Genomic DNA, 19,533 nt, shown 5'->3' on the forward strand with positions numbered 1-19,533 from the left:
GGTTGAAGGGGAAGCCCCACAGCCAAGGGGGCGGGCGCTGGTGGCTACTTGAGCCAGTCCAGCAGGGACAGGCTGACTCCCCTGAGCCCCTGCCCTGTGGCAGACCGGCAGGTCATCCCCAAAGCCTGCCCTGCATCCCCCCAAGCCAGCAGCTTGTGTGGTAAGAAGGACAAAGATTGCCTGGGGAAAGTAGGCAAAAGGAATAAAAGTGCGTGTAATGGTTACAGATAAGAAGTGTTAACGTAAAAAGAAAGAAACATTCAAACCTGTAAAGAATTTCTGTGCCTTAATTTGAGCCCAACTGCCAACAATTGCCAGAAAACAGAATGTCAACGTATTGGGGTAATGCCCCGGATATCCACAGTCCCGTCACACCGCTTTGCACACCACAAGCAGAGGTGGAGACGCAGTGGGTCACATGAGATCCACCGGCGACACACAGACCCTGGAGGTGGGAGAAAGCAGAGGACGGAAGCCTCCGGGAATGGACGAAAAGTAAAATGACACGTCTTCTACCCAGGTGGGCACAGGACAGCCAGCAGTCAACAGCCAACATAACAATGAAGGAACTTACGGTGTCCTTCCCGCCTTGGTTGTGCCCTTGTTACAGAAGACTGGAGAAAAACCAAGCAACGCTGAGAGAAATGGAGTTACACAGCTTTATTACTTCGGTGGACTCAGAGGAGGTTGCCTCTCAAATCCTGAGCAAACCCATTTGTTGGAAGCCCCTCTTTTACCCCGTTTTGGTGTCTTTGTCCCCCAAATATGGATTATACTTCCAGACCATTCTCAGGCTTTGCAAAAAGCCCCAGGTGTTGGGGGGCTTGAGACCATACCGAAGGGCCTGGCCTGGCACCAGCAGTATAACCCCCTCCAGGGGCTGTGTCATGGTTTATGGCTGCTGTAAGATGGGAGCATTTAGCTAACAGGTCTTGCAAGACCAGTTTGTGGAGAAAGGGGCAGTGACTTAATTACAGTCATCAAGAAGGTACATTGGATTGCTGGCACACATTCAGATTGTAGGACCCCCCCTTTTCCCCACCCCCCCAAATATCAGGATTACTTTGGAATTAGCCTTTTAGCCTTCTCACCCTGAGGGGTACGGAAAAAGGGAAGCCACAAGTCACTCTCACATTTCACAGGTTTGCCCAATCTCCCCCCCCTCTCCACCCTCCCCCCACCTTCCAGAGGCAAAAAGGCAATAGGCTCAGCCAAGATCAAAGTTGTTTTTTGCCAAAGAACTAGCCTAGGACATGACCACTCACCATAAACTGCTCTCCAATGGTCTTCAATTTCAGACCATCCTCTTTTTTGTGGTCCTCCCGTACCCCCATCCCTGCCCCCAAAGGCCCCTGCCTCCCAGGGCCACCAGCCAGTATGTAGCCCCTTTCCAGTCCACTCAGGCCATGTGGGCTGGGGATTTGCAAAGCACAGGCACATCCGGGACTCCTCTGCAACAAGGTTGTCGATCTTTCCAGGGTACTAGCTCTCCAGCACGCCCATGTCCCTGGGTGTGCAACTCTCAGCCAGGTTAGGATATGCATTCTCTAATCAGAACAGAACAATCCCATTAACAGAGCAGGATTACCATTTCTTCCCCTAGCAAAAGAGGGGGGAAAGTGGATGTGGGCTCCCTGAGAGGCTGGGTGGGGTTGGGGACCAGGGACCCGAACTTGGTTGTTCCCAGGAGTGCCTTATTTCCCCTAATCTGAGTACACAAAACCTCGGGAGTGTTAGGTTTGTTGCAGCAATTGAGTCAACACCCCTCCCCCGGGAACTGGCTTTTCAGGTCATTTCACTATGGATATTCCCTGTGCTGAGAGCACATTTCACTTGTGCTGACAACTTCCATTCTCTCCCCTCCGGGTATGCATAAAGAGGTCTTTGCCCCCCAAAAACCCACCAAAAGTCCTGTCAAGGCCGCTGACTCCTGTCCCCGGGTGCTGGCGCCATGCAGGCTGAGCCAGGTGGTGTGCGGATGACCAAATAAATCCCTCCCCACTCTGGCCTCGTGCCTTCCTCCTTTGGCTCCTTTGGCGACCTAAGAAGGAGCAGCACACAGCACTCCTCGCCCCTCCCTGGGTCCCAGCTATCCTTTGTTACCATGTGGGCCACCCCAGGATTGTGGGATGTCTTGCCCCAAACAGGGACACTTACCCAAAGGGCCACAAAGCTCCACAGAGCCCACAAGAGGACTCTACATGGTGTGTGTTGTAGATGGTGGATGGGCTCCCGGTGTCTGACCTGTGGAGTCAGGTCAAACCTGGGGTCAGCAACCTTGGTACTTGGGTTCTGGCTGGCAAAGAATTCAGAGCCACGACCCAAACAGTAAGAGGACATTTATCTGGTAAATCACAGAGGGAGCAAAAGTAATGTCTAGAGGACTTGGGCCTAGGAAAAAAAGTTATACACGCAAAGGAAGGGCCCTTGGAGCTTGGGAGTGAGGAAGATGACAGTAACAGGCCTTGGGAAGGGAGGGGAAAGGCAGGGGCTGTCCTGGGAAGAGAGTGAAACAAAAATGCTGTGGTGATAGGTGAAAGATGAAGTAGAGAGGGTCGGAGACTGGGATTCCAGGACACAGGCTCTATTGAAGAGAAGTGTGCCACTGCCAGCTGCTTCCAGAGAGAGTGGAAGAGCACGAGGGCCGGGCTACAAGCACCTTTTCAGGGGAGAAGGGATGGGGCTTAGGGCACTCAGCACGCTCTGATTGGTGGTTTCATGTAAGGCCTATGATTAGGGACCTAGGGACTTAGGAATCAGGGGCTTAGGGTACTGGGCAGTTGCTGATTGGTGGTTCAATGGTCACGAATGTCCGGCTGCAGGTGGAGTTTATGCCTGTCCATCAGTTGGTGGAAGGGAGGATGTATCATTCCAGGCTTCTGGTAATATTTTTTAAAAAACTGAGAGTCTGGGCAAGGTCAGGGGTGAAGGTCAATCTTCCATAATTACTTTTAGCTGAGTGGGTTCGTCGTTAGGGACATCTACCCGGGGTCTCAAAGATTCTGGTGTTCCGTTCTGAACTCAGTGCCAGATAGATCTGTCCTACCTTCTGGTTGGCAAATGCCTGCATTCTGTTCTGTAAAAGACTAGTAAAACAGCGCATGAGACAGGGCTCAAAGGGCAAGATTAAGAATATAGATACCAGTGGGCCTAATAGTGGGGGAAGCCACGGACTAAGTGAGCCAAAAACAGGTAGTGTTTTCTGTGCTGGGTGAGGGGTGCAGCAGCCCCATTTCCCCAAGAGACTGTTTGTGACGTCTTGAGAGCGATCCTGTTGACTCACGAGGGATGTAAAAGCTGGTCCTGAGGCTGCCACTGAGCCTCTTGTCTGGTTTTGCCGCTTTTCTGCGCCTGGAGCTGACAGTTACCTGAGACCTAGATGTCACTTTTAGGGGAAAAGTGTAGGGGTTTTCGTTGCCTCACTAGTGATATGAAAGGGGAGACCAGGGTATCCTGGGAGTGAGGTTCTTGTTTTCCCAGTTTTGCCCCTTGTTGGGCATCTACATGTTTCTTGTAGGTCCTGAGTCAGGGTTTCAAAGTGGGTAGAGCAGTGGTTAAGCTCCCTATGGCAGTTCCAATTCCTGCTGTGATGACAAGGGTTAGAAGGAGAGGGATGATCTGGACTCTTCTTTTGTCAGATATGATGGATACGGGGACAGGTAAAGACTGATTATTGAGGCTGCATCTATTGTACATTGGGTGAGAGAGAAATGAGAGTACAGGTTCCTGTTCTGGGATAGGGAGACAGATGTATGTGTGTTCCCCACAGAGGAAGAAAAATCCCTGATGATGGAGACAAGCTGATAGGTATAGGGAGAAGAGGCGGGCTAAAGGGTATGAGATTCCTTTTTCTACTCCAAGCTGAGAGAGCAGTCACCATGGCGCTACCAATAAGAGGTGATGGATGAGTGATTGAGACTGTGTTGCAGTGAAAGTGGGAGGGAAAAGGGAAGGAAAGGAGTAGTGAAAGCCGGGGACCTGGATGGTTGGATAAGGAGTTAGAGACTGTGAATATTCTGGTTTACCTTAAGAAGTGGCTAGCAACCTTGTCCTGCCAGGCTTGGAGACTGCAGCGTCACTTTAAAAGGCAGGACGGGAGGGAGCGGGGAGACTCCGCAACCTGCTCCCAGGCTAGCCAGGCCTCTAGGCGCTTGAGTTTTTTTTTTTTTTTAAATATGTTTTATTGATTTTTTACAGCGAGGAGGGGAGAGAGATAGAGAGTTACAAACATCGATGAGAGAGAGTCATCGATCAACTGCCTCTTGCGCACCCCCTACTGGGGCTATGCCTGCAACCAAGGTACATGCCCTTGACCAGAATCGAACCCGGGACGCTTGGGTCCGCTGGCCGACGCTCTATCCACCGAGCCAAACCGGTTTCGGCTAGCCGCTTGAGTTTTTAAATGGCCCAGCATTCTTCCTAGAGATAGAGGAGATGAGAAGATGAGGCATTTAAGGTCCTTGTGGAATGAGAGAGTGAAACTGAGGTAGGTGACTGTGGTTTGGGAAAACTGGGCTTCATGAGGGCATGCTTGAAAGCCTTGGCTGGGCACTAAGGTAGAACGAGAAAAGAACGAATGGGGAAATTTGAGGTGGCTAATGGCTGTGAGACTGATCCCTCAACCCCATCATAGAGACTAAGGAGTGGAGAGGGGTCTCAGCGAGTTCACAGAGGGCAGAATAAGTGGCCCTAGTGTCGATTAAAAATGAGATGGGCTTACCTGCCACCATAGTCGTTGCCTGAGGCTCTGTCCTGGTGATGTAAGTCTGTGAGGCCCTGTCGGGGCCTGGGAGGCTTCTTCGGTGCCCAGGCCCACGAGGTCTGGGAGCTCCAAACCGGATCCAGAGGGCAGCCATGCTGGACTGGCTGAAGCCTGACCCGGAGGAGCCAGACTACAGTCTGATTGCCAGTGGTCTTCCCTTCCGAGCCTTGGGCAGGACCCTGGCGGGGGTCTCGGGTTTGAGCGGGACTTGGCTCAGTGTCCTTCCTTGCTGCACGTGAAGCATGAGCCCGGAGGAGGCTTGGCCCCTGACTTACCCACGGTTGGAGGACTGGTACTTCATTTGGGGTTCCTGAGAGTGGTAGGCAGGAGCTGGAAGGCCTCCTACTGGGCCTCAGCGTTGGCCTGATCTTGCCTTCTTGTTGGGTTTGGGTCTCCTGGTCTCTATTATTAAAGACCTTAAAGGTCAGGTTAATGAAGTCTTATTGAGGGGTTTGTGGAACTGCATCATATTTTTGAAGTTGCGGCGTGTGTTGGGGAAGTAAAGGTTGTCAGGTGGGTGGAAAAAGACACCTGAGGTGCCTCTCAATCTGTGAGGCTGGACACAGAGAATGGGATGTGGACTCAGACTACGCCCTCAGTTACTGCTGCCTTCCTCGGGTAGAGGAAGGGGAAGAGGAGGAGGGGGAGGGCGGCAGCAGTGGGTGGCCACACCAGGCCAGGCCTGGGGAGGCGGGACTTACTGCTTTAAAATGGTGGCCACCCTGGAGGTCAGTTCCTCCCTGTGATACCAACAACAATCAAGACTTGACTACAGCCAGAACTGGTTTGGCTCAGTGGTAGAGCGTCCTTCTGCGGAATGAAAGGTCCCAGGTTCGATTCCGGTCAAGGGCATGTACATTGGTTGCGGACACATCCTTGGTATAGTGTGTGTAAGAGGCAGCTGATCAGAGTTTCTCTCTCATCAAAGTTTCTAACTCTCTATCTCTCCCTTCCTCTTTGTAAAAAAAAATCAATAAAATATATTAAAAAAAAAAAAAAAGGACTTGACTACAACAAGGCTGTACACACAGTCCACAAAAGGGGGCACTAAGAGTGTCCACCTCAGGTAACTGTGAGACTGACCCACCGAACCATACAGGACACCTTAGCACACAAAGCCACCCTACCAACTCAGGGAAGCAGCGAAAACGCCGAGACAAGGAAACAGATCACAAACGAAAGAAAGGGAGGACAAAAAGCGACTGGATATAGAGTTCAAACCCACGCTTATAAGGCTTTTCAAGAATTTCCTAGAAAAGGCCGATAAAATAAATGAGACCTATGAGGATATGATAAAGGATCAACTAGAAATAAAAAGGGATCAACTAGAAATAAGGAATACAGTGTCTGAAATAAAAAAATATTACACAGAGTCCTAAAAACAGAATGGAAGATCACAAGAATCAAGTCAAACATTTGGAACAAAAAGAGCCAGAAGACACTCCTCTGTAGAAGCAAGAAGACAAGAGAAGCCAGAAAGCTGAAGATAATGTAAGAAACCTCTGGGAGAACTTCAAGTGAACCAACATCAGAATTATGGGGGTTCCAGAAGAAGAGAGAGAGCAAAATACCGAAAACATACTGGAAGAAATAGTGACAGAAAACTTCCCCCACCTGGTGAGAGAATTAGGCTTACAAGTCTAGGAAGCCCACAGAACTCCAAACAAAAGGAATCCAAAGAGGACCACACCAAGACACATCATAATTAAAATTCCAAGAGCAAAAGACAAAGAGAGAATATTAAAAGCAGCAAGAAAAAAGCATGTAGTTACCTATAAGGGAGCACCCATAAGATTGTTAGCTGATTTCTCAAAAGAAAGCACGCAGGCCAGAGGGGAATGGCAAGTAATATTCAAGGTGATGAATAGCAAGAACCTACAGCCAAAAATACTCTACCCAGCAAAGCTATCATTCAGAGTCAAAGGCCAGATAAAGAGCTTCACAAATAAAATAAAATAAAAAAGCTAAAGGAGTTCATCACTGCCAAACCAGAATTATATGAATTGCTGAAGGGGGTTCTTTAGGAAGAGGAAGAAAATCAAGATAAAAATTATGAACAACAAATACGTAACTATCAACAAGTGAATCTAAAAACCAAGGGAATTGAAAAATCTGATGAACAATATTAACCTGTAGGGAGCCGAAAAAGAATTGGTGACTACATCTTAAAAGACACCTCCATCTTAGACACTGAGTTTCTGACTTACAAGAAGTCATGTGACAACCTGCGTTGTGGCAGTTAACTAGAAAGGATCTAAATGCCTAGCAGCATATCTGGCCATTGAGCAAGGCACACCTGTTGTGATAACTCGCCCCGCCCCGGAGAATCTCTGCTGTATCCTCCCCAGCAGACACATCCTGCTGATACACAGCCCGCCCCACCCTGGAATGTCTCCCCCGCAACTTCCCCCTACAACCTGTGTACATACATTGCCGCTGCAACAAATAAAATTTGAGGCTTGATCAGAACCCTGTCTTGCCTCCATTTCTCTGCGTCTCCTGTCCTCCCTCATTCCCTTCCAGGTGTCTCCTCGCTCCCACGTATCTGTCCCGCAGGCCTGGGCATTAACTGGTGAATATAATACAATCAGAGGTATGGAAGGGGAGTGAACTGACAATTCTCAGGAGAAAGGGGAGTGGGAGGTGAGGCGGGAAGAGTCTGAACATAAACTGTGCACCTATGGATGAGGACAATGGGGGTGGGGAAGGGGCAGAGTGTGGGGTGCGAACCTGGTGGAGGGGAGCAATGGAGGGGGGGGGATAAGGAACATTAGCAATAATATGAACAATAAAGATTTATTTAAAAATAAATAAATAAAATTAAATGGCGGCCACCAAGGGGAGAACATATGGTTGAAGAGGGACAGGACAAGCGGCCAATGTGGTGGCAGGCTGCTCACAAGAAACAAGGAAAAAGCAACCCAAAGAGAAATCTCATTTACCTGTTTGGTGAGCCAGCAGGCAGGCAGGCGGGCGGGCTGGCGGGCGGGCGGGGAGGCTGGCAGGTGGGATGGCGTGCAGTTAGAATTCTCAGAAGTAGGAATGCCCCACCCGACAAGGAAGGGACCAGAAGGGCTACACAGGGAGGGCCATGCAAGCTCATCCACCTCCTCCACAGCAGCTGCCCCTGCTGTAGCTGCAGCAGCCTCTGAGGCCATGCAGGCAGTGGCCAGTGGGCAGGACCAGTGGGTGTTAGGGGGAAAAAAGTTAAAACTATTTCCTGAGTCCTGAACTCCAGCATTGACCTGGGAAAAAGAGTGCTCAGAGAGGGACAGGTTTAGGGTTGTAAGGAGGTGGTGGGAGTGAGACACATGGAAAGATATGATCCGCTGGGTCTAAAGAGTCAGAACACAAGGAAACGGGTGTGGGAGCGCAAAGAGGACTTCCAGAGGAGGATCAGATGGTGGAACATGAGGAGTAAAGCCAGAGGTGACAGTGGGAGGGGAGAGAGGAAGGGAACACTGTTCCTAGAAATCTCTGAGGCTTCCTTGTCCCTTGGCAAAAATTATCTAGATCTCGGAGGAGATTGGAATGCCATTTTATGAGGCTGTCTGGCGGAGGATATTGGAACCGAAAGTGCCATTTTAAATGAGCTTTTTGGTTTGAAGTAGCCAGATTGGAATAGAAAGTCGAGGGGGTATGGATTGAGAGGTTCCCAAGACTGGAGGGAAGTGGCCACCGAGAAGTTGGGGAGGGAATAAGAGGCGTCCTCCTCTGCCTCAAAGCCAACCTGTAAAGAGATGAGAAAGGGTCCCAAGGTCGTCACCCCGAAACCTTTCCTGTGGAGTAGAACAGAGTTTTCCCAGCCAGGCACCTGGGCTTCTGTAGAACATAGAACGTGAACGTACAACGTAGAACGCGTAACCGAGTAGACAGGAAAACTCTGAGGCCCTTCCAGGTCAAGGGAATGGGGGGCGGATGGGGAGGTTGGGAAGGTCCCCGAGACCTACCGGTAAGAAAGCGAGGAGATTCCCACTTGTCCTGGTATGGCAGGGTCGAGAGGTATTCTTAACCGGCCAATCAACTTAGGACCATGCCACCCAGCAGGGCCAGAGGATTGTACATGTTCACCTGGGGCTGAGGCACCATTAAAAAAGATGAAATAGAGTGGGCCTGAGACCAAGATGCCAAGACACAGGGTTAATTGAAGAGAAGAGTACCACTGCCAGCTGCTTCCAGAGAGAGAGAGAGCAGAAGAGAGCGAGGGCTGGGATATGAGCACCTTTATGGGGAGGAGAGGAGATGGGGCTTAGGGCACTCAGCACACGCTGTTTGGTGGTTTCATGTGAGGCCTATGTTTAGGGACCCTAGGGAATTAGGAATCGAGGGCTTAGGGTATTTGGCAGGTGCAATGGTTGGTGGTTCAATGCTCAGGAATGTCCGGCTACAGGTGGAGTTTATGTCTGTCCATCAGTTGGAGAAAGGGAGGATCTATCAGTCGGTCAGAATGCTTCGTCTCAGAAAACTTAAGAGTGGATTCAAAGACAAAAACGGTAGTTGGAAACTAACCTTTTGGTGGGATTGTGGGAGCACTCACTTGTTGATCTTGCTTGACTCTGCCAATTGTTGGGAGCACTGGACCTCAAATGCTGGGCATTAGACAGAGAAGACATGAGAAGTTGTTGGCACATGCAGGAGAGCCTATTGTAGATCAAGTAGCCATTGCTAATCTAGAAGCCAATAAATAAAGTAGTTCTTCAAGATAACCCCACAAGAGCAGGTGTAGAAAGCGGCCCATCATCAGCTGATCAGTAGAAACTTATATAGATGCTCAAACAGAGGAGGCCTCATGCCAACTAGGGATACACGGATCAAAGGAGAAAAAACCCATTGAAACCTGTAAAGAATTCCTGGGAGTTTATTGAAGCCTAACTGTGGACACATGCTGGGAAGCAGAACCTCAATGAATTGAGATAATGTTCTGGATATTGGTGTGTTACATCTGTATTTATTCTTTACAATCAAATGAGGGATGTAGGTGGGTTACATGAAATGCATCGGGGAGAGATTCTGGAGGTGGGAGAAAGCAGAGCTGGGAGAAACCCTGGGTGGGATAAAAAGTAAAATGATGGACACATACTTAAGTGGGTGCAGGGACAATTAACGTGATAATGAAGGAATTTGTGACATCTGTCCTGGTGCCCAGCACATTTGGTGATGCCCCATGGGGTCCAGAAAGAGGGAGGTTACCAATCACCCAGACATTTCAAGGGCACGTTATTGTAGAGGGAAAATGACACATAGGCTCAGTTAAGGTAAAGATTGACCTTATCAATGAAGATACTAGCCTAAGACATAAGTGCCCACCATAATTGCGTTTAGTTAAAGTTTAATTTCAGACGATCCTTTGTGGTTACTTTAGGTCTCTCAGTTTCTAAATCTGCCATGCAGTTCTCCCGTGAGCTTGTCAGGTTAGCATGCGGCCCCTTTCGACTACAACAAGTTCCAGTGGTGTTTTTACATTGACATTATGATAGATACAACAAGACAGCAGGCTCAGTTAAGGTAAAGACGGATCTTTATTAGAGAAGATGCTGACCTAGAACATGACTGCCCAGTATAAACTGCTTCTTAATGAAAATGTTTTAAGTTCAGACCATCCTTGGTGGCTACTGTAGGTCTATGAGTTTGCCAGGCCGCCGTGCAGGCCTCCCCTGAGCTAGTCAGGTTAGTATGTGGCCGTTTTTCATCCACAGTAGGGAATTTAACTTGGCTGTAATGACAGAGCATGTGTGCAAGTAGCTAGAGGGAAGCCTGGCATGGCTGCAATGCAGACATGGGTCTGCTTCCTCCTCTGTTGCTTCCAGCTTAGCATTCAGGGACAGGGTTCCCACCTCCCCCTCTTCAACCCCAGCTGAAGGCAGGGCCCCACTGCCACGCCCTGCCATTGTTGCCTCAGCTGACCCAGCCACTATGCCCTTGGCAGGAAGTGGCCACTGCAGATGGCGGGGGCCAGGTTTCACTGAGGACCCTCCCTCTCTGCGTGCCCATCCATGCTTCTCCCCACCCAGGCCATGAGGCTGGCAGCGGGCCCGGTCACCCTCAGGACGCCCCTCTTGCTGCTTGGGCTCTGGGTGGTGCTGGCTCCCGCCCAGTGTTCTCAAGGTCGTCCCTCCTGGCGCTACGTCTCCTCGGAGGTGGTGATTCCCAGGAAGGAGCAGCACCATGGCAAAGCCATGGCGGCAGCAGGCTGGCTCTCCTACAGCCTGAGGTTTGGGGGCCAGAGACACGTCCTCCACATGCGACGCAAGAGACTCTTTTGGCCTGGGCAGCTGGTGGTGATGACCCAAGATGACCAGGGCGCCTTGCAGGTGGACTACCCCTTTTTCCCTCTCGACTGTTACTACCTGGGCTACCTGGAGGACGTCCCTTTCTCCATGGTCACCGTGGACACGTGCTATGGGGGCCTGGAAGGCATCATGAAGGTGGATGACCTGGCCTATGAAATCAAACCCCTCAAGGATTCCCAGAAGTTTGAGCACATCATTTCTCAGATTGTAGCCGACACTAACGCCATAGGACCCATGTCCAGGCTGGGACACAAGGCTGAGAGGCACCCGCCTCTCTCTGACCAGGACCCCAGTGCAGCCTCCAGGATCAGCAGTAAGCTCTATTCATCCCACATTGGACAGATGAAAGGCTGTCTCATGAGTGCCCATTCCATTTATACTCTGTACAACAATGTGTCACAGTGTGCCCAATTCTTGGTACAACTAGGTAGTTTAATAGACGCCATGATGCGAGGTCTCAATATGAGATTCCACATCAGCCTCCTTGTCATTTATGATAGGGGAGAGCCAGCAGATATGAACAACGATAACGTGCCAGACGGTCCATTTGCTAAGAATTATGAAAGCAACATATACAATTTATTTGGTACATATCCAGCCTTGATTGTGAACAGAAATGGGCCCCATGAACTTAATCATGAACCATGCGCTTACAAAATCTGTTGGCCTGCAAATCTCATCTTCCTGGGTGAACTATCCAGACATTATTTATTGTTATCAATTATAGCAGCCCACCAAATCGGGTTCCAGTTTGGTATTTGGTTAGATGAGACCGACTGTGTATGCCAGAGAAGGACCACCTGCATCATGTACAGATACCCTGTGTTGACAGATGCATTCAGTAACTGTTCCTTTACACATGTACAACACACAGTGTCTAACAATTTAAACCGATGCCTCTTCGATGACTTAGAGTACTCAAACAGTAGCCTGACACCCTTTCGATGTGGAAACTATGTGGTGGAAGACAAGGAGCACTGTGACTGTGGGACCATCAAGCAGTGTTACTTCAACCCATGCTGCGAAACTGACTGTCGCTTTACGCCTAGGAGTATTTGTGACAGGGACTCCTGCTGTGAAAACTGCACCTACACACCCGCGGGGACGCTCTGCAGAACAATCCAGAACATCTGTGACCTTCCGGAGTACTGCAATGGGAACGAACCATGGTGCCCCAGCAATTTTTATCTTCTAGATGGAACCCCATGCACGGAAGACGGCTACTGCTACCATGGCAATTGTACCGACCGCAGTCTGCACTGCAAGGAGATCTTTGGGAAAGGGGCACTGAATGCTCCAGATGCCTGCTACAACATAAATACAAGGGGCAACCGGTTTGGACACTGTAAAGTAACTAACTGGTCCAAACCAGATCCTTGTGAGATGGCTGACGTTAAGTGTGGGCGCCTGCAGTGTGTCAATGTCACTCATTTGCCTCGGTTGCAGGAACATGTGGGGTTCCATCACTCAGTCTTAGGGGAGTTCTTGTGTTTTGGGGTGGGTGCACATCGTGCAACAGAAACAACTGATGTGGGTGCTGTGAGACCTGGTACCGCCTGTGGGGGTGGAAAGTTCTGTCTTCAGGGCTTCTGCAATGTTACTCTGGGGACCATAGAGTATAACTGTCCCCCTTCGAAATGCAACTACAGGGGCGTGTGCAACAATAAGGGAAACTGCCATTGCCATGTCGGCTCAGACCCTCCCCGGTGCATAAGCATTGGTGCAGGAGGGAGTATGGACAGCGGACCCCCTCCAAGAAAAAAACGGAGATTGAGGGAAAGTCATACGTCACTGGTGTATTTGAGAGTGTTTTTTGGCCGCCTGCTTGCCCTCATAGCGGCACTGCTCTTCGGTGTAGCCACGAATGTGAGAACTGTCCAGACCACTACAGTCACTGAAGTAAATGTTAATGTGGAGTAAACAGCAAGTCAGCCTTCGGACCCCTACACAACTCAGGCAACAAGAAGAAACACCTGCGAAAAGACACCATAATCAGCTTGCAGAGCTCAAGCCCACACATCTGAGCGGCTGCAGGGGTCCTGCCCCACATCCAGGGTGCACACTGTGGACATTTTCACACCACTCTCTCTGACAGCTCTCTGGCCAGCGTCTGCAATAAAGTGTGAGCACCGCACACTGGCTCCTGTGTAGTCCTTGTAGGTATGCAAGAACCCTGAGTGAGACTGAGGCTCGGGCCTGGAGAGGAGACCTGGTGAGCAGCTGGCCTGCAATATGGACGCCTGTCCCAGGATTAGTGCCAGTGGCCACAGGTTCCTTTAGGGCCAATTCCTGACAGCTCCCACTACTGTGCCTTCGAACACCGAGTGTCCCTTAGTCCCCGGGCAAGGTCTCTAAACTGCTTGGGTTGAGAGCAATGGTGTGTCCCTCCCCTCTCCCAACCCTGTCATTTTCACACAGGGGTGGGGTGGTGTGGCTGTGGGCTGAGAGTGAGGGTTCCTTGTCGCTAGTGACCCCTGAGGGCCCTGGAGAGCACCCTCCCGTGTGGGGGCGGAACAGTGATTGGCAATCAGAAAGAAGTGTCCCTCCTGATTCTGGCCTCAGAGTGAGAAGGCAAGCCCAGAGCAGATAACCCTCCCCTTACTTGCTCCACCAGAACCATCTTCTTAGCTTCTGCAATCTCGCTTGCTTCTCTCATGATGCAGCCAACCGCCCAGGCTGCCACATGTGTGGAAAGACCCCTGAATGCCCGGAAGCTTATCATGTATGGAAAACGGTCAGAACCCGGTCATGTGTGTGTGAGCGACTGCCCCATGGCGTCAGCTACGGAGCCCGAGTGAGTCCCCACCTGCGGTTCTGTGGTGACCTCATATGGCTCAGGGCGGTGTCAGGTTCTGGGGCACACTGTCCACCCAAGCGAATCTTATGCGGGTCAGGGGCTTATACTGACCTGCCAATGGTAAGAGGCACCTCATTCCCTGGGTGGGGAGTTGCCAGATGGATGACAAGAAGAGTTCCTCTCAGTTTGTCTCTCAACACTGTTCACTGGGAGTGTTTTAGTTCATCCTTTTGGACTCCATCATGGAGTGGGGTTTCCTCACAACCTACAGGTCTGGAATGTAAGATGAAAAACTTGAAGAAAAGGTTTTCAGGAGATTATGGGGTCAGACTGACCCCTGGAAAGCTGCGCGCCCTCTGTGAATTGGAGTGGCCCACCTTTGCTGTAGGATGGCCTTTTGAAGGCTCTCTCTCTCTCTCTTTCTTTCAAATATATTTTATTTATTTTTTTACAGAGAGTAAGGGAGAGGGATAGAGAGTTAGAAACATCAATGAGACAGAGATATTGATCAGCTGCCTCTTGCACACTCCCTACTGGCGATGTGCCCACAACCAAGGTACCTGCACTTGACCAGAATGGAACCTGGGACCTTCAGTCTGCAGGTCGACGCTCTATCTACTGAGCCAAACCGGTTTCGGATTTGGCTGAAGGCTCTCTTGATGTCCCCATGTAATGGTGAGATATGTACACATACAATACCTTATAGTAATAATAATAATAATAATAATAATAATAAAGGATAACTGTTTATTTCTGGCAAGTACCCTTTCATACTTTTTCTCTGTAGGTATACAACCTATTTCCACAAGGATACATTTTCCACCAAAATGGTTAACAGATTATGCAAATAATGTTACAACTTGTTTTGTTTTCCAATTAACCACCACAAATTTCTTTCCCGGGAAAACAATAGCTATAAAAACCACAAATATATGTATACACACACACACACACACACACACACACACACACAAACGTTAACGCTTTTTACGGATATTTTTCCTTTTAAAAGACTGGAAAAGTGGGGTGCCGAAACACGGAGGGGACACATCCATCCGTTGCCTCTTGCACAGGCCCAACCGGGCTGGGGATGGAACCCGTAACCAGTATGTGCCTCTGACAAGGAATCAAACCCATAGCCCTTCAGTGCAAGGGCTGGCACTGTCTACTGAACCACACAAGCTGGGGCTGCTTTTCGTGGGTGAATACCCACGAAAAGGTATTTCCATCCAATATTTGAATGCACAATATATTTAACCAAGTCCATTTTAATGGGCATTTACTTTAAAAAGCTTCCAATGGAAGTACCATTTGAGCCAAGACCTGAGATTGAAGTATCGTCTAGGTGAGGTGAGGTGGGGCCTTCCTAGGGAGATGCAGTGAAGTGCAAAGGCTCCAAGCCAGAGGACAGTGTGCATGGGAGCTAGCTACATGTGATCATGACAAGAAAAGTAGCTCAGACGAGGGGGAGGTAAACGGGCAGACAGCCACGAGGCCGGGGGGGGGGGGGGGGAGGTAGGCACAGTGGAGGGCACTCAGTTGAGTAGCCCGAGCTGGAGACCACACTGGCCTGGATGAGGCAGGTGGCTCAGTTCAGCTATATTCTCAGAATGAAGACACCTGTTCACCTCATTTCTCATCAATCTTTAAATGTTTACAATGTGATAGGCAACACTTGGCCTTGCACACGGTTTTAATTTGAGTTGCTATGATTACTAGTAAAGTAAAAAGAATCTTTTCACATGTTTCATGGGCATTTCAATTTCATCCCCGTGGAACTCCTCTTACCCTCTGGGCTGTCACCCCAGAGAGCATGCACGTAGCAACCGAGTTGCAGTTGGGGGCTGTAGGAAGTGTTAAGTGAGAACTCAGGCCTGTCATCTCCTTGGAGGTTCCCGTGGCTGCCATGGCCTTGGGAATGGGGGGGGGGGGGGTTCTTGCCTCCTGAGGGAAGGACCTGTCTCAGCCACCCTGCTCAGCAGTGCTGCCGTCTGCTGCCTCAGGACAGCCAGTCACTGGAGCCAGGCAGCCTTGTACTCCAGCCCCCACTCCAGCCACGTGACTTGGGTACTTCAAGCCTGTTCCCTCCTTTGGAGACGGCCCCTAATAAAGCTTTAGTCGTTTCTTTACCCATAGTTCCTGGGTGAAGCTCTAGGCACTTGAAAGCCACACTCACTAGCTGAGCACCTGCAGGCAGCTTACTCTGGCCTCCACTTACTGTGGAGGCCAGACCCTGCTGGGTCAGTCACTGTTTGTTTCAGAGCTGGGCAAGTCTGAGTTTCCCTTCCAGAGGCTGGACTAGAGAACCCTAAAGGCTCTCCAGGATTATAACTGACCTAATGACCAGTACAGAAAACAACAGGGTAGCAAGGAGGATGGCATCCCTGAGACTAGGCTGTCCTGGATTAGCTGGCTTTCAGTCCTTCATGCCTCCCAGGAAGCATGGACTCCGGCTACTTGAAAAGGGGCACAAATGGAGGTCTCAGTTCTACCTTATGTCCCTCTACTGCCCCAGCCAGGCTGAGGGCACCAAATGCATTTCAAATGTGGACAAGTAACAGACTACGGAGAGCCCTCTAAACCTCTTAGAGCCAAACCATCCTAAGTAATAAAGAGCTAATGTGCTAAATATAATAGGACGAAGCCAGGGCTTCGAGGGGCTGCGAGGGCTGAACCCCCTGCATGAATTTCGTGCATCTGGCGCCTAGTGATTCATGAAACACGGTGCTAAAGGGTTTACCTTGATTCGAGGCATAGTAACTGTAGGTGGCTTGGCTTCCGCCACAAAACTGTGAGATGCTCCTTCTTCCACAAGGTAAGTTGTGTAGGGCATAAATTTCACACCTTTTGACCCAAACACAAAATCATCTCTCAAGCCATCGATTAGCATAACAACAACTTTCCCGAAGAGAGGTGGGGGGAGCTTGGTCCAACTGGAACTGGCTCCTAAAAGGGTTTGAAAGGAAAAAGAAAACGGAGCTGTCCGCTTTACTTAGCATTCCATGCCCTACAGCCGACTTTCTGCCCACGTCTCTAGCACAGCTCCCGCCATGTCTGCATGGGCCCTCCCAGTCCCCTACAGCGTGCGGGGCGGCTCCCACCAGGCGGCCGCGGGCCCCAGGACCCACTTAGGAACTGCCCGCTGCGCGGCGAGGAGTGAGTGCTGGGCCCGGACTCCCTGCCAGGCGAGGGCGCTGGAGAGGCACATGCAGGCGCTGCACCTGGAACGCGCGCCTCCCTGCGCGGACGGGGAGCTCCCGGCAGGCGGCAACCGTGTCCACAGGGTCAGCGGCTCGCGGAGCGGACCTGGGCAAACGGAGCCTCTGCCTGGCACGGACTGCCCGGAGGGGCCAAGGAGGGGTCCCCGGGGCGGCCGTCACGGAGTGTGAGAGACGACAGCGAGGGCTCCGCAGGGACCTCCATCTGCTGTGGCTCAAGGAGCCAAACGGGTGCCGGGGCCGCGGGGCTCGGAGCTGCTCGGGGACGGGGCGCGGGCTGGAGGGGCGGCCCGGCGCGGAGAGCGGACTTTCCGGTGACCGGACCGGAGGTGGAGACGGGCTGCCGGGGGCGGGTGTCGGGTTGTCGGGCGGACACGGAGCCTGGAGCGTCCGGAGAGGGGCCTGGGTGGGGTCAGGGAGAGGCCCGCGCGGACGGGCTCCGGAGGAGGGTCCTCGGGCCGAGGGCGGCCGGAGGCGGGGCCGTACCTGCCGAGGGCTCGGGCGCCGCCGGGGGCGCGGGCTGGGAGGAGGAGCGCACGGGAGGCGGGAAGAAGCCCCGCAGGAAGAGCGCGACTCCCAGCACCTCGACCGCCACGCAGCCCGCGGCGAAGGCCCCGCAGCCCAGCCGCATCGCGCCCTCCGCGGCCGCCCCGCCCGCGCACCTCGGGCACGCACGCACGCACGCACGCACGCACGCACGCACGCACGCACGGGGCGAGCGCTTCCGCTGCGGTGCCGCTGGCGGACGCAGGCCCCACGCACCACTTCCGGCGAGCCGGTCCAATCCCCGCCCTGTTCCCGCCCACCTGCCTGGCAGCCGGTGGCCATTGGCCGGGGGCACGCCCACCTCCCGCCAGGTTGGGGTTGGGGTGAGGGTCCTGGGATGAGGAGTGGGGGCAGAGGTTGAAGGGGAAGCCCCACAGCCAAGGGGGCGGGCGCTGGTGGCTACTTGAGCCAGTCCAGCAGGGACAGGCTGACTCCCCTGAGCCCCTGCCCTGTGGCAGACCGGCAGGTCATCCCCAAAGCCTGCCCTGCATCCCCCCAAGCCAGCAGCTTGTGTGGTAAGAAGGACAAAGATTGCCTGGGGAAAGTAGGCAAAAGGAATAAAAGTGCATGTAATGGTTACAGATAAGAAGTGTTAACGTAAAAAGAAAGAAACATTCAAACCTGTAAAGAATTTCTGTGCCTTAATTTGAGCCCAACTGCCAACAATTGCCAGAAAACAGAATGTCAACGTATTGGGGTAATGCCCCGGATATCCACAGTCCCGTCACACCGCTTTGCACACCACAAGCAGAGGTGGAGACGCAGTGGGTCACATGAGATCCACCGGCGACACACAGACCCTGGAGGTGGGAGAAAGCAGAGGACGGAAGCCTCCGGGAATGGACGAAAAGTAAAATGACACGTCTTCTACCCAGGTGGGCACAGGACAGCCAGCAGTCAACAGCCAACATAACAATGAAGGAACTTACGGTGTCCTTCCCGCCTTGGTTGTGCCCTTGTTACAGAAGACTGGAGAAAAACCAAGCAACGCTGAGAGAAATGGAGTTACACAGCTTTATTACTTCGGTGGACTCAGAGGAGGTTGCCTCTCAAATCCTGAGCAAACCCATATGATGGAAGCCCCTCTTTGACCCCGTTTTGGTGTCTTTGTCCCCCAAATATGGATTATACTTCCAGACCATTCTCAGGCTTTGCAAAAAGCCCCAGGTGTTCAGGGAAGGGTATGTACGGGAGGGGGGGTGTATTGGTATATGTACAACAATAATAATTAAAAAATAATATTTAATTAAAAATTTTTTTCTACGATTAAATAGAAAAGAAAGAAAGAAAAAAGCCCCAGGTGTTGGGGTACTTGAGACCATAACGAAGGGCCTGTTGTGGGGTCAAACCCTTGGTTCAAAATAAGACCACCGGAGGCTGATCAATTAATTTAAAAAGCAGGCAAGGATTTTTGACTGGCCAGGACAGCCACAAGAGCACCACAGGCAGGTGGACTCCAAATGACTGCACCCGTTTCAGGGGTAGGCAGTCCCTTTTAAAGGTTTAAACCACAGGAATTTTCCTTTGTTCTAAATTGTAAATCCTAAAGACTAAATTCTAAAGACTGGGGACAGCACGCAGGGTTCGTTCCCAGTCACATCCTGCTAGACATTGGAATGTGGCCCTATCTTGCCCATAATACAAAAAACAGAACTAAGGTTATCTATAGTTGTTGGGTGCCATCAGAGTTGAGACAAGCAACTCTGTCTTAAAGAAATAGAATTAAGTTCCTTCTAGCAGAAGTTATGCGGTGCCCTGAGGGTTTGGCCAGAAGATAAGATTAACCTGCCGCTTAACATCTTTGCAACTTCCCCTTCCTGATCCTCCCCCCTAGATAGCCCAGCCTTGGAATGTTACACCTTGGAATGTTACGCCGCCCTGGCAGTTAGCCAATCCTGTGTTGCCAGATACCTTACCACC

At 51.2% G+C, this 19,533-nt stretch overlaps 2 protein-coding genes across 5 annotated transcripts; one reads left to right on the forward strand and one right to left on the reverse strand.

Annotated features, from left to right (window-relative positions):
• Positions 1-4,171: 4,171 nt before the first annotated feature.
• Positions 4,172-18,165, reverse strand: LOC311619918 (GPI ethanolamine phosphate transferase 2-like). Of its 4 annotated transcripts, XM_084878644.1 has the most exons (6): positions 17,554-18,159; positions 16,590-16,795; positions 9,272-9,351; positions 5,038-5,164; positions 4,721-4,873; positions 4,384-4,419 (listed from the first exon to the last, which is right to left on the reverse strand). In XM_084878644.1, exons 1-6 carry the CDS (start codon positions 17,696-17,698, stop codon positions 4,399-4,401), a joined length of 732 nt encoding a protein of 243 aa, XP_084734770.1. In that variant the 5' UTR covers positions 17,699-18,159; the 3' UTR covers positions 4,384-4,398. The 4 variants fall into 4 exon arrangements, 3 of the variants coding, with proteins under 3 accessions (XP_084734769.1, XP_084734770.1, XP_084734771.1); XM_084878643.1 differs by having other exon boundaries at positions 4,172-4,419; positions 4,721-5,164; positions 17,554-18,165; XR_014794606.1 differs by lacking the exons at positions 4,384-4,419; positions 4,721-4,873; positions 5,038-5,164 and adding an exon at positions 8,121-8,492 and having other exon boundaries at positions 17,554-18,149.
• On the forward strand, positions 9,605-14,114 carry LOC311619702 (disintegrin and metalloproteinase domain-containing protein 21-like). The gene has a single exon (XM_084878246.1). The coding sequence runs from the start codon at positions 10,756-10,758 to the stop codon at positions 12,970-12,972; it is 2,217 nt and encodes a 738-aa protein (XP_084734372.1). The 5' UTR covers positions 9,605-10,755; the 3' UTR covers positions 12,973-14,114.
• Positions 18,166-19,533: the final 1,368 nt, after the last annotated feature.

This window comes from Pipistrellus hanaki (assembly GCF_964339955.1).
Source record: "Pipistrellus hanaki genome assembly, chromosome: 1".
NCBI lineage: Eukaryota > Metazoa > Chordata > Mammalia > Chiroptera > Vespertilionidae > Pipistrellus > Pipistrellus hanaki.

What these genes read in the sequence shown, in the direction of transcription:
- LOC311619702 (XM_084878246.1), top strand. Translation starts at nt 10,756, where the DNA reads ATGCTTCTCCCCACCCAGGCCATGAGGCTGGCAGCGGGCCCGGTCACC.
- LOC311619918 (XM_084878643.1), bottom strand. Translation starts at nt 17,698, where the DNA reads ATGCGGCTGGGCTGCGGGGCCTTCGCCGCGGGCTGCGTGGCGGTCGAG. An exon ending in TTACTATGCCTCGAATCAAG is followed by an intron (nt 9,352 to 16,589) that starts GTAAACCCTTTA and finishes TCTAATGCCCAG; the next exon opens with CATTTGAGGTCCAGTGCTCC. An exon ending in GGCAACGACTATGGTGGCAG is followed by an intron (nt 4,420 to 4,720) that starts GTAAGCCCATCT and finishes CTCTATCTCTAG; the next exon opens with GAAGAATGCTGGGCCATTTA.